Here is a 15,382-nt window from a genome sequence, read left to right on the forward strand (position 1 = left end):
CTACCGGGCCCCGGCCCCCTCCGGCGCCTCCGTAACAGCCGGCCGTGGTCCGCGCCCCCGGCCGTTTGGGGCCTCCCGCCGCTTTCGCGTTTCTGGCCCGTCCCCTCCCCCCCCCTGTACTTTGGGTCCTGGTGGGGCGGGGATGGCCCCTGATTGTTTCTTCGGTCGGTCTTTGTGTCCCGGCGCATCCGTACGGTGCTGCTCGGTGCCCGCATCCCTGCCGGGCCGCCCGGTCGCCGGCGTGGTACCCCGCCCCCGCCCGTTGTTCCCGTCTTGCGGCTGTTCGCGTCTTCTGGCGTCCCTGCCCCCCCTGTCCTTCTGGTCCTGCGGGGCGGTCCCCTTTGATTTCCTCGGTTGTCTTTGCTGTCCCGGCCGCCTCTTCGGGTGCTCCGTGCTCCGGGCTCCCTCGGGCCCCCTGGCCGCGCGGTGTGGTCCTATCGCCCCTGACCCGTGTGGGCCTCGCGCGGCTGTTCTGCGATTTGTCTGAGCCGTCTCCCCCAGCCCCACTCTCCTTTGGCTCCTGGCCGCGCTCGCCCCGTGCCCCCGGTTTCTTCGGTGTTCTGTTGGCTGTCCCGCTCCTCTCTCCGTGCCCCGCCGCTCCGGGCCCGGCTCCCCTCCGGGACCCCGGTCGCCGCGTTGGGGTCACCTCCACCCGCCCCTTTGGGCCTCGCCCCGCGCGCCTACTTCCAGTGCGTGTTTTTTCCGGGCCGTCCCTCTGCCCCCCCCTTGTCACCTTTGGTCCCTGCTGGGGCGGTGCCTTGTTTCTCGGTCGTCTTTGCTGGTCCCCGGCCGCCTCTTCGGGCGGCGTTCCGGGCCCCGGCTGCCCTCCGGGCCCCGGTCGCCGGCGTTGGGTCGCCCCGCCCCTGCCCGTTTGGCCCTCCCGCGGCTTGTCGCGTTTTCTGGCGCCCCTGCCCCCCTGTCCTTTGGTCCTGGGCGGGGCGGTGCCCCTTGTTTTCTTCGGGTGTCTTTGATGTCCCGGCCGCCCCCTTTTTTTTTTTTCGGTTGCCCCCCTTTTCCCGGGCCCGGCCCCCTCCGGGCCCTCGTCCGCCGGGTGGTCCGCCGCCCCGCCCGTTTGGGGCCTCCCGCCGCTTTCGCGTTTTGCCTGGCGGTCCCCTGCCACCCCCCATTGTCCTTTGTCCGGTGGCGCGGTTGCCCCTTGTTTCTTCGGTCGTGCTTGCTGTTCCCGGCCCGCCTCTTCGGCGCTTCGGGCCCCCTCCCTAGCGGGCCCCCGGTCGCCGGCGTGGTCCACCCGCCCCCCGCGCCCGTTTGGCCCTCCGCGGCTTCGCGTTTCTGGCCGTCCCGCCCCCCCTGTCCTTTGGTCCTGGCGGGGCGGTCCACTTGTTCTTCGGCTTGTCTTTGCTGTCCCGGCCGCCTCTTCGGTGCTCCGGGCGCCTGGCTCGTCCGGGCCCCTGGGCGGGCCGGTGTGGTCCCTAGCCCTCCACGTTGGGCCCCTCGCGCGGCTTTCGCGTTTTTCTCCCCGTCCCCTCCCCCTCTCCTTCACATAGCTCCTGGCGGTCCGGTGCCCCTGGTTTTCTCGGTCGTCTTTGCTGTCCCGGCCGCCACTTCGGCGCTCGGGCTCGGCTCCCTTCGGCACCCCACAGAAAAAAAAACCACACCCCAAACCACCACACCACACCCACACCCCGGCCCCCGGCCGCCGGCGTGCTCCCCCCGCAGCCGCTCTCTACGCGGCCTCGCGCAGGCTTTTCGCGTTTTCTCGCGCTCACCCTCGCCCCCCTCGCTCTCCTTTCTCGCTCTGGCGGGGCCCGTGCCCCTGGTTTCTTCGGGTCGTCTTTGCTGTCCCGGCCGCCTCTCGGCGCTCCGTGCCCGGCTCCCTCTGGGCCCGGCCGCCCGGGTGGTCGCTCGCCCCCGCCCGTTTGGCCTCTCCCATAACCCGCCGCGCCGATCTCTCCGCTGCTTCCTCCTCCCGGCCGTCCCCTGCCCCCCCTGTCTTCTTTGGTCCCTGGCGGGGCGTCTCTCTCTCTCTCGCGTCGTCCCTCGCTTCGCGCTGCCTCTTCGGCGCCCTGGGCCCGGCTCCCTCCGGCCCCCGGCCCGCCGGCGTGGTTTCCCTCCCCCTGCCCTTTGGGCCTCGCCCGGCTACTCGCGCTCTCTGTTGTCCACTGCCCCCCTGTCCTTTGGTCCCGGTCTGCGGTGCCCTGGTTCTCCTCTCGCGCCCTCGTCCTTTGCTGTCTCCCGCTGCCTCTTTCGGGCGCTCCCGGCCCGGCTCCCCCCGGCCGGTCGCCGCAGTGGTCCACTCCCCCGGCCCTTGGGCCTTGCGCGCAGCGCTTTCGCGTTTTTCCCGGGCCGTCCCCTGCCCCCCCCTGTCCTTTTGGTCCTGGTGGGCACCAACACCACACACACACCAAAAAAAACACAGAACGCAACCAAAAAGAGAGAATAGCACAACATAATTGTTATGTCGTCGTCTTTGCTGGTCGCCGGCCGCTCTCTCCGCGCCCGCTCCCCGCGCCCGGCTCTCCCGGCCCCGTCCGCCGCGTGGTCCCCCGCCCCCGCCCCGTTTGGCCCCTCCCGCGCTTTCGCGCATTCTCTCGCCGCTTCAGACCACTGTCCTTTGGTCCTGGCGGGGCGATAGACCAACCCTCAATGTCAATTTACATTACAAGATATCGATCCTTTGATGTCCCGGCCGCCTCTTCGGTGCTCACCACGCCGCCACGGCACCTCACGGCAGCACCCATCTACGCAAACGGGCGTGGTCCGCACCCCGCCCCCGCCCGTTTGGGCCTCCCACAACAATACAGCCGCATTATAGACGTTTATCTGGGCCGTCCACACATACCCCCCCCCATTGTTCTCATCCCTCGCTCCACGCGCGGAAAAATAAAAGCGCATAGCCTAAAAAAAATGTATTCTTTCGAGCACTCATATACATCATACTCATAGCTCACCAGAGACACAGACACTCTCGGACGCTCCGGGCCCCCGCCCTCCGGCGACCCACGGTCGCCCGCGTGGTCCCGCAGCCCGTTTGTCCCTCTTCGCGGCTTTCGCGTCTTCTGAGCGTCCCCTGCCCCCTGTCCTCCTCTGTCCGGCGGGGCGGTCCCTTGTTTCTTCGCCTCTCGCTCTCTCCTCCATGTCCCGGCCGCCCTCTCTCGCGACCTGCCTCCGGGCCCCCGGGCTCCCTCCGCGCCCCTGGCCGCCGGGTGTGGTCCCCCGCCCCTGCGCGGCCGTTTTGGGCCTCAGCCGCAAGACTACATATCGCGCATATTTCCTTAGCCGTCCCCTCCCCCCACACCTCAAATACACATATATGAGGTACCTGGTGAGTCCAGAGATGCCAAACCCCCACCGCTCACTCTCTCACACTCGACATACTATCGCTTCCCCGACCGCCGCCCCTTCGGGCGCTCCGGTTCTCGGCTCCCTTCGGCCCCCGGCCGCCCGGCGTGGTCCCCCCCACCGCCCGTTTGGGCCTTCGCGCGGCTTTCGCGTTTTCTGGCCCTCCCCTGCCCCCCCTGTCCTTTTTGTCTGGCGGGGCGTGCCCCTCGTTTTCTTCGGTCCTCACTACTCTCACTACGCTCCCGGCCGCACTCCTTCGGCCCGCCCGTGCCCCGAGCCCTCCGGGCCCCCGTCGCAGGCGTGGTCCCTCGCCCCCGCCCGTTTTGGTCCTACACACGCGCGGCTTTCGCTTTTTTACTGGCCCGTCCCCTCCCCTGTCCTTTGGTCCTCGGCGGGGGGCGGTTCCCTTGTTTCTCGGTCGCTCTCTACCTGTCCCGGCCGCCTCTTTTCGGCGCTCCGGGCCCGGCTCCTCGGCCCCCGGCCGCCGGCGTGGTCCCTCCCCACGCCCTTTGGGCCTCCGCCCCACCACACCACCACAGCGACATCTCTCGCCGTTTCTGGTTGGTCCCCTGCCACCCCCTTGTTCCTTGGTCCTGGTAGTCACTACACAGAACCAGCGGTGCCCCTGCACACAAGTAGGTTTTCTTCGGTCGTCTTTGATGTACACCAAACGACTCTTCAGGTTCGATTCCCGGACGGATCACATACACGGGCCGCACGGTAGAAGGCGTGGTCCACACACAAAATTTGGGACTCGCGGATTTCGAGTTTTATGGCTAATAAAATGCCAAAAATGTAATTTGTTCATGGGGTGCGGTGAACTGTTTCTTAGGTCGTATTTGATGTCCGACGAATATTAGGCGATCCGGGACGGATCCTCCGGGCCCACGGCAGAAGGCGTGGTCCACAGCACACGAAAGTTTGGGATGCGCGGATTTCGAGTTTTGGCCGAAAATGCCAAAAAATGTAATTTTTTGTCATGGCGGTGCGGTGACCTGGTTTCTTAGGTCGTATTTGATGTCCAGGACGAATATTAGAGCGATCCGGAACGGATCCTCGGGCCCACGGAGAAGGCGTGGTCACACGCACACGAAAAGTTTGGGACTCCACGGATTTCGGTTTTATGGCCGTAATGCCAAAATGTAATTTTCATGGCGGGGCGGTGACACTTGTTTATTAGGTCGTATTTGATGTCAACGGAGAATATTAGGCGATCCGGGACCGGATCCCTCCGGGCCCACGGCAGAAGGCGTGGTCCAACACACAGAAAATTTGGGACTTGATTTGAGTTTTATGGGTAAAATGCCAAAAAATATAATTTGGTCATGGAGTGCGGTGACACTGGTTTCTTTAGGTCGTATTTGATGTCCAAGGATGAAATATTAGGCGATCCGGGACGGATCCACTCCGGCCCACGGTAAAGGCGTGGGTCCATACGTCGCAGTACACACGAAAATTTGGGACTCGCGCGGATTTCGAGTTTTATGGCTGTGAAATGCCAAAAAATGTAAATTGGTCATGGCGGTGTGGTGACAGTGGTTTATTAGGTCGTATCTGATGTCAAGGGCAAATATTAGGCGATCTGGGACCGGATCCCTCCGGGCCCACGGCAGAAGGCGTGATCCACAGCACACGAAAAATTAGGATTCGCATGGATTTCAAGTTTTACAGACGTAAAATGCCGAAAAATATAATTTGGTCAGGGCGGTGCGATGACACTGGTTTCTTAGGTCGTATTTGATGTCCAGGACGAATATTAGGCGATCCGGGACCGGATCCCTCCGGGCCCACGGTAGAAGGCGTGGTCCACAGCACACGAAAGTTTGGGACTCGCGCGGATTTCGAGTTTTATGGCCGTAAAATGCCAAAAAATGTAATTTGGTCATGGCGGGGCGGTGACACTTGTTTCTTAGGTCGTATTTGATGTCCCGGACGAATATTAGGCGATCCGGGACCGGATCCCTCCGGGCCCACGGTAGAAGGCGTGGTCCACAGCACACGAAAGTTTGGGACTCACGCGGATTTCGAGTTTTATGGCCGTAAAATGCCAAAAAATGTAATTTGGTCATGGCGGGGCGGTGACACTTGTTTCTTAGGTCGTATTTGATGTCCCGGACGAATATTAGGCGATCCGGGACCGGATCCCTCCGGGCCCACGGTAGAAGGCGTGGTCCACAGCACACGAAAGTTTGGGACTCACGCGGATTTCGAGTTTTATGGCCGTAAAATGCCAAAAAATGTAATTTGGTCATGGCGGGGCGGTGACACTTGTTTCTTAGGTCGTATTTGATGTCCCGGACGAATATTAGGCGATCCGGGACCGGATCCCTCCGGGCCCACGGTAGAAGGCGTGGTCCACAGCACACGAAAGTTTGGGACTCACGCGGATTTCGAGTTTTATGGCCGTAAAATGCCAAAAAATGTAATTTGGTCATGGCGGGGCGGTGACACTTGTTTCTTAGGTCGTATTTGATGTCCCGGACGAATATTAGGCGATCCGGGACCGGATCCCTCCGGGCCCACGGTAGAAGGCGTGGTCCACAGCACACGAAAGTTTGGGACTCACGCGGATTTCGAGTTTTATGGCCGTAAAATGCCAAAAAATGTAATTTGGTCATGGCGGGGCGGTGACACTTGTTTCTTAGGTCGTATTTGATGTCCCGGACGAATATTAGGCGATCCGGGACCGGATCCCTCCGGGCCCACGGTAGAAGGCGTGGTCCACAGCACACGAAAGTTTGGGACTCACGCGGATTTCGAGTTTTATGGCCGTAAAATGCCAAAAAATGTAATTTGGTCATGGCGGGGCGGTGACACTTGTTTCTTAGGTCGTATTTGATGTCCCGGACGAATATTAGGCGATCCGGGACCGGATCCCTCCGGGCCCACGGTAGAAGGCGTGGTCCACAGCACACGAAAGTTTGGGACTCACGCGGATTTCGAGTTTTATGGCCGTAAAATGCCAAAAAATGTAATTTGGTCATGGCGGGGCGGTGACACTTGTTTCTTAGGTCGTATTTGATGTCCCGGACGAATATTAGGCGATCCGGGACCGGATCCCTCCGGGCCCACGGTAGAAGGCGTGGTCCACAGCACACGAAAGTTTGGGACTCACGCGGATTTCGAGTTTTATGGCCGTAAAATGCCAAAAAATGTAATTTGGTCATGGCGGGGCGGTGACACTTGTTTCTTAGGTCGTATTTGATGTCCCGGACGAATATTAGGCGATCCGGGACCGGATCCCTCCGGGCCCACGGTAGAAGGCGTGGTCCACAGCACACGAAAGTTTGGGACTCACGCGGATTTCGAGTTTTATGGCCGTAAAATGCCAAAAAATGTAATTTGGTCATGGCGGGGCGGTGACACTTGTTTCTTAGGTCGTATTTGATGTCCCGGACGAATATTAGGCGATCCGGGACCGGATCCCTCCGGGCCCACGGTAGAAGGCGTGGTCCACAGCACACGAAAGTTTGGGACTCACGCGGATTTCGAGTTTTATGGCCGTAAAATGCCAAAAAATGTAATTTGGTCATGGCGGGGCGGTGACACTTGTTTCTTAGGTCGTATTTGATGTCCCGGACGAATATTAGGCGATCCGGGACCGGATCCCTCCGGGCCCACGGTAGAAGGCGTGGTCCACAGCACACGAAAGTTTGGGACTCACGCGGATTTCGAGTTTTATGGCCGTAAAATGCCAAAAAATGTAATTTGGTCATGGCGGGGCGGTGACACTTGTTTCTTAGGTCGTATTTGATGTCCCGGACGAATATTAGGCGATCCGGGACCGGATCCCTCCGGGCCCACGGTAGAAGGCGTGGTCCACAGCACACGAAAGTTTGGGACTCACGCGGATTTCGAGTTTTATGGCCGTAAAATGCCAAAAAATGTAATTTGGTCATGGCGGGGCGGTGACACTTGTTTCTTAGGTCGTATTTGATGTCCCGGACGAATATTAGGCGATCCGGGACCGGATCCCTCCGGGCCCACGGTAGAAGGCGTGGTCCACAGCACACGAAAGTTTGGGACTCACGCGGATTTCGAGTTTTATGGCCGTAAAATGCCAAAAAATGTAATTTGGTCATGGCGGGGCGGTGACACTTGTTTCTTAGGTCGTATTTGATGTCCCGGACGAATATTAGGCGATCCGGGACCGGATCCCTCCGGGCCCACGGTAGAAGGCGTGGTCCACAGCACACGAAAGTTTGGGACTCACGCGGATTTCGAGTTTTATGGCCGTAAAATGCCAAAAAATGTAATTTGGTCATGGCGGGGCGGTGACACTTGTTTCTTAGGTCGTATTTGATGTCCCGGACGAATATTAGGCGATCCGGGACCGGATCCCTCCGGGCCCACGGTAGAAGGCGTGGTCCACAGCACACGAAAGTTTGGGACTCACGCGGATTTCGAGTTTTATGGCCGTAAAATGCCAAAAAATGTAATTTGGTCATGGCGGGGCGGTGACACTTGTTTCTTAGGTCGTATTTGATGTCCCGGACGAATATTAGGCGATCCGGGACCGGATCCCTCCGGGCCCACGGTAGAAGGCGTGGTCCACAGCACACGAAAGTTTGGGACTCACGCGGATTTCGAGTTTTATGGCCGTAAAATGCCAAAAAATGTAATTTGGTCATGGCGGGGCGGTGACACTTGTTTCTTAGGTCGTATTTGATGTCCCGGACGAATATTAGGCGATCCGGGACCGGATCCCTCCGGGCCCACGGTAGAAGGCGTGGTCCACAGCACACGAAAGTTTGGGACTCACGCGGATTTCGAGTTTTATGGCCGTAAAATGCCAAAAAATGTAATTTGGTCATGGCGGGGCGGTGACACTTGTTTCTTAGGTCGTATTTGATGTCCCGGACGAATATTAGGCGATCCGGGACCGGATCCCTCCGGGCCCACGGTAGAAGGCGTGGTCCACAGCACACGAAAGTTTGGGACTCACGCGGATTTCGAGTTTTATGGCCGTAAAATGCCAAAAAATGTAATTTGGTCATGGCGGGGCGGTGACACTTGTTTCTTAGGTCGTATTTGATGTCCCGGACGAATATTAGGCGATCCGGGACCGGATCCCTCCGGGCCCACGGTAGAAGGCGTGGTCCACAGCACACGAAAGTTTGGGACTCACGCGGATTTCGAGTTTTATGGCCGTAAAATGCCAAAAAATGTAATTTGGTCATGGCGGGGCGGTGACACTTGTTTCTTAGGTCGTATTTGATGTCCCGGACGAATATTAGGCGATCCGGGACCGGATCCCTCCGGGCCCACGGTAGAAGGCGTGGTCCACAGCACACGAAAGTTTGGGACTCACGCGGATTTCGAGTTTTATGGCCGTAAAATGCCAAAAAATGTAATTTGGTCATGGCGGGGCGGTGACACTTGTTTCTTAGGTCGTATTTGATGTCCCGGACGAATATTAGGCGATCCGGGACCGGATCCCTCCGGGCCCACGGTAGAAGGCGTGGTCCACAGCACACGAAAGTTTGGGACTCACGCGGATTTCGAGTTTTATGGCCGTAAAATGCCAAAAAATGTAATTTGGTCATGGCGGGGCGGTGACACTTGTTTCTTAGGTCGTATTTGATGTCCCGGACGAATATTAGGCGATCCGGGACCGGATCCCTCCGGGCCCACGGTAGAAGGCGTGGTCCACAGCACACGAAAGTTTGGGACTCACGCGGATTTCGAGTTTTATGGCCGTAAAATGCCAAAAAATGTAATTTGGTCATGGCGGGGCGGTGACACTTGTTTCTTAGGTCGTATTTGATGTCCCGGACGAATATTAGGCGATCCGGGACCGGATCCCTCCGGGCCCACGGTAGAAGGCGTGGTCCACAGCACACGAAAGTTTGGGACTCACGCGGATTTCGAGTTTTATGGCCGTAAAATGCCAAAAAATGTAATTTGGTCATGGCGGGGCGGTGACACTTGTTTCTTAGGTCGTATTTGATGTCCCGGACGAATATTAGGCGATCCGGGACCGGATCCCTCCGGGCCCACGGTAGAAGGCGTGGTCCACAGCACACGAAAGTTTGGGACTCACGCGGATTTCGAGTTTTATGGCCGTAAAATGCCAAAAAATGTAATTTGGTCATGGCGGGGCGGTGACACTTGTTTCTTAGGTCGTATTTGATGTCCCGGACGAATATTAGGCGATCCGGGACCGGATCCCTCCGGGCCCACGGTAGAAGGCGTGGTCCACAGCACACGAAAGTTTGGGACTCACGCGGATTTCGAGTTTTATGGCCGTAAAATGCCAAAAAATGTAATTTGGTCATGGCGGGGCGGTGACACTTGTTTCTTAGGTCGTATTTGATGTCCCGGACGAATATTAGGCGATCCGGGACCGGATCCCTCCGGGCCCACGGTAGAAGGCGTGGTCCACAGCACACGAAAGTTTGGGACTCACGCGGATTTCGAGTTTTATGGCCGTAAAATGCCAAAAAATGTAATTTGGTCATGGCGGGGCGGTGACACTTGTTTCTTAGGTCGTATTTGATGTCCCGGACGAATATTAGGCGATCCGGGACCGGATCCCTCCGGGCCCACGGTAGAAGGCGTGGTCCACAGCACACGAAAGTTTGGGACTCACGCGGATTTCGAGTTTTATGGCCGTAAAATGCCAAAAAATGTAATTTGGTCATGGCGGGGCGGTGACACTTGTTTCTTAGGTCGTATTTGATGTCCCGGACGAATATTAGGCGATCCGGGACCGGATCCCTCCGGGCCCACGGTAGAAGGCGTGGTCCACAGCACACGAAAGTTTGGGACTCACGCGGATTTCGAGTTTTATGGCCGTAAAATGCCAAAAAATGTAATTTGGTCATGGCGGGGCGGTGACACTTGTTTCTTAGGTCGTATTTGATGTCCCGGACGAATATTAGGCGATCCGGGACCGGATCCCTCCGGGCCCACGGTAGAAGGCGTGGTCCACAGCACACGAAAGTTTGGGACTCACGCGGATTTCGAGTTTTATGGCCGTAAAATGCCAAAAAATGTAATTTGGTCATGGCGGGGCGGTGACACTTGTTTCTTAGGTCGTATTTGATGTCCCGGACGAATATTAGGCGATCCGGGACCGGATCCCTCCGGGCCCACGGTAGAAGGCGTGGTCCACAGCACACGAAAGTTTGGGACTCACGCGGATTTCGAGTTTTATGGCCGTAAAATGCCAAAAAATGTAATTTGGTCATGGCGGGGCGGTGACACTTGTTTCTTAGGTCGTATTTGATGTCCCGGACGAATATTAGGCGATCCGGGACCGGATCCCTCCGGGCCCACGGTAGAAGGCGTGGTCCACAGCACACGAAAGTTTGGGACTCACGCGGATTTCGAGTTTTATGGCCGTAAAATGCCAAAAAATGTAATTTGGTCATGGCGGGGCGGTGACACTTGTTTCTTAGGTCGTATTTGATGTCCCGGACGAATATTAGGCGATCCGGGACCGGATCCCTCCGGGCCCACGGTAGAAGGCGTGGTCCACAGCACACGAAAGTTTGGGACTCACGCGGATTTCGAGTTTTATGGCCGTAAAATGCCAAAAAATGTAATTTGGTCATGGCGGGGCGGTGACACTTGTTTCTTAGGTCGTATTTGATGTCCCGGACGAATATTAGGCGATCCGGGACCGGATCCCTCCGGGCCCACGGTAGAAGGCGTGGTCCACAGCACACGAAAGTTTGGGACTCACGCGGATTTCGAGTTTTATGGCCGTAAAATGCCAAAAAATGTAATTTGGTCATGGCGGGGCGGTGACACTTGTTTCTTAGGTCGTATTTGATGTCCCGGACGAATATTAGGCGATCCGGGACCGGATCCCTCCGGGCCCACGGTAGAAGGCGTGGTCCACAGCACACGAAAGTTTGGGACTCACGCGGATTTCGAGTTTTATGGCCGTAAAATGCCAAAAAATGTAATTTGGTCATGGCGGGGCGGTGACACTTGTTTCTTAGGTCGTATTTGATGTCCCGGACGAATATTAGGCGATCCGGGACCGGATCCCTCCGGGCCCACGGTAGAAGGCGTGGTCCACAGCACACGAAAGTTTGGGACTCACGCGGATTTCGAGTTTTATGGCCGTAAAATGCCAAAAAATGTAATTTGGTCATGGCGGGGCGGTGACACTTGTTTCTTAGGTCGTATTTGATGTCCCGGACGAATATTAGGCGATCCGGGACCGGATCCCTCCGGGCCCACGGTAGAAGGCGTGGTCCACAGCACACGAAAGTTTGGGACTCACGCGGATTTCGAGTTTTATGGCCGTAAAATGCCAAAAAATGTAATTTGGTCATGGCGGGGCGGTGACACTTGTTTCTTAGGTCGTATTTGATGTCCCGGACGAATATTAGGCGATCCGGGACCGGATCCCTCCGGGCCCACGGTAGAAGGCGTGGTCCACAGCACACGAAAGTTTGGGACTCACGCGGATTTCGAGTTTTATGGCCGTAAAATGCCAAAAAATGTAATTTGGTCATGGCGGGGCGGTGACACTTGTTTCTTAGGTCGTATTTGATGTCCCGGACGAATATTAGGCGATCCGGGACCGGATCCCTCCGGGCCCACGGTAGAAGGCGTGGTCCACAGCACACGAAAGTTTGGGACTCACGCGGATTTCGAGTTTTATGGCCGTAAAATGCCAAAAAATGTAATTTGGTCATGGCGGGGCGGTGACACTTGTTTCTTAGGTCGTATTTGATGTCCCGGACGAATATTAGGCGATCCGGGACCGGATCCCTCCGGGCCCACGGTAGAAGGCGTGGTCCACAGCACACGAAAGTTTGGGACTCACGCGGATTTCGAGTTTTATGGCCGTAAAATGCCAAAAAATGTAATTTGGTCATGGCGGGGCGGTGACACTTGTTTCTTAGGTCGTATTTGATGTCCCGGACGAATATTAGGCGATCCGGGACCGGATCCCTCCGGGCCCACGGTAGAAGGCGTGGTCCACAGCACACGAAAGTTTGGGACTCACGCGGATTTCGAGTTTTATGGCCGTAAAATGCCAAAAAATGTAATTTGGTCATGGCGGGGCGGTGACACTTGTTTCTTAGGTCGTATTTGATGTCCCGGACGAATATTAGGCGATCCGGGACCGGATCCCTCCGGGCCCACGGTAGAAGGCGTGGTCCACAGCACACGAAAGTTTGGGACTCACGCGGATTTCGAGTTTTATGGCCGTAAAATGCCAAAAAATGTAATTTGGTCATGGCGGGGCGGTGACACTTGTTTCTTAGGTCGTATTTGATGTCCCGGACGAATATTAGGCGATCCGGGACCGGATCCCTCCGGGCCCACGGTAGAAGGCGTGGTCCACAGCACACGAAAGTTTGGGACTCACGCGGATTTCGAGTTTTATGGCCGTAAAATGCCAAAAAATGTAATTTGGTCATGGCGGGGCGGTGACACTTGTTTCTTAGGTCGTATTTGATGTCCCGGACGAATATTAGGCGATCCGGGACCGGATCCCTCCGGGCCCACGGTAGAAGGCGTGGTCCACAGCACACGAAAGTTTGGGACTCACGCGGATTTCGAGTTTTATGGCCGTAAAATGCCAAAAAATGTAATTTGGTCATGGCGGGGCGGTGACACTTGTTTCTTAGGTCGTATTTGATGTCCCGGACGAATATTAGGCGATCCGGGACCGGATCCCTCCGGGCCCACGGTAGAAGGCGTGGTCCACAGCACACGAAAGTTTGGGACTCACGCGGATTTCGAGTTTTATGGCCGTAAAATGCCAAAAAATGTAATTTGGTCATGGCGGGGCGGTGACACTTGTTTCTTAGGTCGTATTTGATGTCCCGGACGAATATTAGGCGATCCGGGACCGGATCCCTCCGGGCCCACGGTAGAAGGCGTGGTCCACAGCACACGAAAGTTTGGGACTCACGCGGATTTCGAGTTTTATGGCCGTAAAATGCCAAAAAATGTAATTTGGTCATGGCGGGGCGGTGACACTTGTTTCTTAGGTCGTATTTGATGTCCCGGACGAATATTAGGCGATCCGGGACCGGATCCCTCCGGGCCCACGGTAGAAGGCGTGGTCCACAGCACACGAAAGTTTGGGACTCACGCGGATTTCGAGTTTTATGGCCGTAAAATGCCAAAAAATGTAATTTGGTCATGGCGGGGCGGTGACACTTGTTTCTTAGGTCGTATTTGATGTCCCGGACGAATATTAGGCGATCCGGGACCGGATCCCTCCGGGCCCACGGTAGAAGGCGTGGTCCACAGCACACGAAAGTTTGGGACTCACGCGGATTTCGAGTTTTATGGCCGTAAAATGCCAAAAAATGTAATTTGGTCATGGCGGGGCGGTGACACTTGTTTCTTAGGTCGTATTTGATGTCCCGGACGAATATTAGGCGATCCGGGACCGGATCCCTCCGGGCCCACGGTAGAAGGCGTGGTCCACAGCACACGAAAGTTTGGGACTCACGCGGATTTCGAGTTTTATGGCCGTAAAATGCCAAAAAATGTAATTTGGTCATGGCGGGGCGGTGACACTTGTTTCTTAGGTCGTATTTGATGTCCCGGACGAATATTAGGCGATCCGGGACCGGATCCCTCCGGGCCCACGGTAGAAGGCGTGGTCCACAGCACACGAAAGTTTGGGACTCACGCGGATTTCGAGTTTTATGGCCGTAAAATGCCAAAAAATGTAATTTGGTCATGGCGGGGCGGTGACACTTGTTTCTTAGGTCGTATTTGATGTCCCGGACGAATATTAGGCGATCCGGGACCGGATCCCTCCGGGCCCACGGTAGAAGGCGTGGTCCACAGCACACGAAAGTTTGGGACTCACGCGGATTTCGAGTTTTATGGCCGTAAAATGCCAAAAAATGTAATTTGGTCATGGCGGGGCGGTGACACTTGTTTCTTAGGTCGTATTTGATGTCCCGGACGAATATTAGGCGATCCGGGACCGGATCCCTCCGGGCCCACGGTAGAAGGCGTGGTCCACAGCACACGAAAGTTTGGGACTCACGCGGATTTCGAGTTTTATGGCCGTAAAATGCCAAAAAATGTAATTTGGTCATGGCGGGGCGGTGACACTTGTTTCTTAGGTCGTATTTGATGTCCCGGACGAATATTAGGCGATCCGGGACCGGATCCCTCCGGGCCCACGGCAGAAGGCGTGATCCACAGCACACGAAAAATTAGGATTCGCACGGATTTCGAGTTTTATGGCCGTAAAATAGCACACGAAAAATGTAAGCTAGTTATGGAGGGGTTGTGACATTGGTTTCTTAGGTCGTATTTGATGTCAAGGGCAAATATTAGGCGATCCGGGACCGAATCCCTCCGGGCGCACGGCAGAAGGCGTGATCCACAGCACACGAAAAATTGGGATTCGCACGGATTTCAAGTTTTACGGACGTAATATGCCAAAAAATATAATTTGGTCATGGCGGTGCGGTGACACTGGTTTCTTAGGTCGTATTTGATGTTCAGGACGAATATTAGGCGATCCGGGACCGGATCCCTCCCGGCCCACGGTAGAAGGCGTGGTCCACAGCACACGAAAGTTTGGGACTCGCGCGGATTTCGAGTTTTATGGCTGTAAAATGCCAAAAAATGTAAATTGGTCGTGGCGGTGCAGTGACACTGGTTTCTTAGGTCGTATTTAATGTCAAGGGCGAATATTGGACGATCAGGGACCGGATCCCTCCGAGCCCACGGCAGAAGGCGTGATCCACAGCACACGAAAAATTAGGATTCCACGGATTTCATGTTTTACGGACGTAAAATGCCGAAAAATATAATTTGGTCAGGGCGGTGCGGTGACACTGGTTTCTTAGGTCGTATTTGATGTCCAAGACGAATATTAGGCGATCCGGGACCGGATCCCTCCGGGCCCACGGTAGAAGGCGTGGTCCACAGCACACGAAAGTTTGGGACTCGCGCGGATTTCGAGTTTTATGGCCGTAAAATGCCAAAAATGTAATTTGGTCATGGTGGGGCGGTGACACTTGTTTCTTAAGTCGTATTTGATGTCCCGTACGAATATTAGGCGATCCGAGACCGGATCCCTCCGTGCCCATGGTAGAAGGCTTGGTCCACAGCACACGAAAAATTAGGATTT

The 15,382-nt window shown here is 56.3% G+C and overlaps 2 protein-coding genes across 2 annotated transcripts; both read right to left on the minus strand.

Annotated features, from left to right (window-relative positions):
- Positions 1–36: 36 nt before the first annotated feature.
- LOC109221393 (collagen alpha-1(I) chain-like) lies at positions 37–3,096 on the minus strand (the record flags this gene model as incomplete). The annotated part of the gene is made up of 3 exons (XM_019385877.1): positions 2,910–3,096; positions 1,632–2,335; positions 37–1,585 (listed from the first exon to the last, which is right to left on the minus strand). Coding segments are annotated over exons 1-3 (2,440 nt in total), but the record flags the coding sequence as incomplete, so codon positions are not given.
- Positions 3,097–3,313: 217 nt separating this feature from the next.
- LOC109221394 (S-antigen protein-like) lies at positions 3,314–3,925 on the minus strand (the record flags this gene model as incomplete). Its single annotated transcript, XM_019385878.1, has 1 exon — positions 3,314–3,925. A coding segment is annotated over one exon (612 nt), but the record flags the coding sequence as incomplete, so codon positions are not given.
- Between the last annotated feature and the right edge of the window lie 11,457 nt (positions 3,926–15,382).

This window comes from Nicotiana attenuata, unplaced genomic scaffold, assembly GCF_001879085.1.
Source record: "Nicotiana attenuata strain UT unplaced genomic scaffold, NIATTr2, whole genome shotgun sequence".
NCBI lineage: Eukaryota > Viridiplantae > Streptophyta > Magnoliopsida > Solanales > Solanaceae > Nicotiana > Nicotiana attenuata.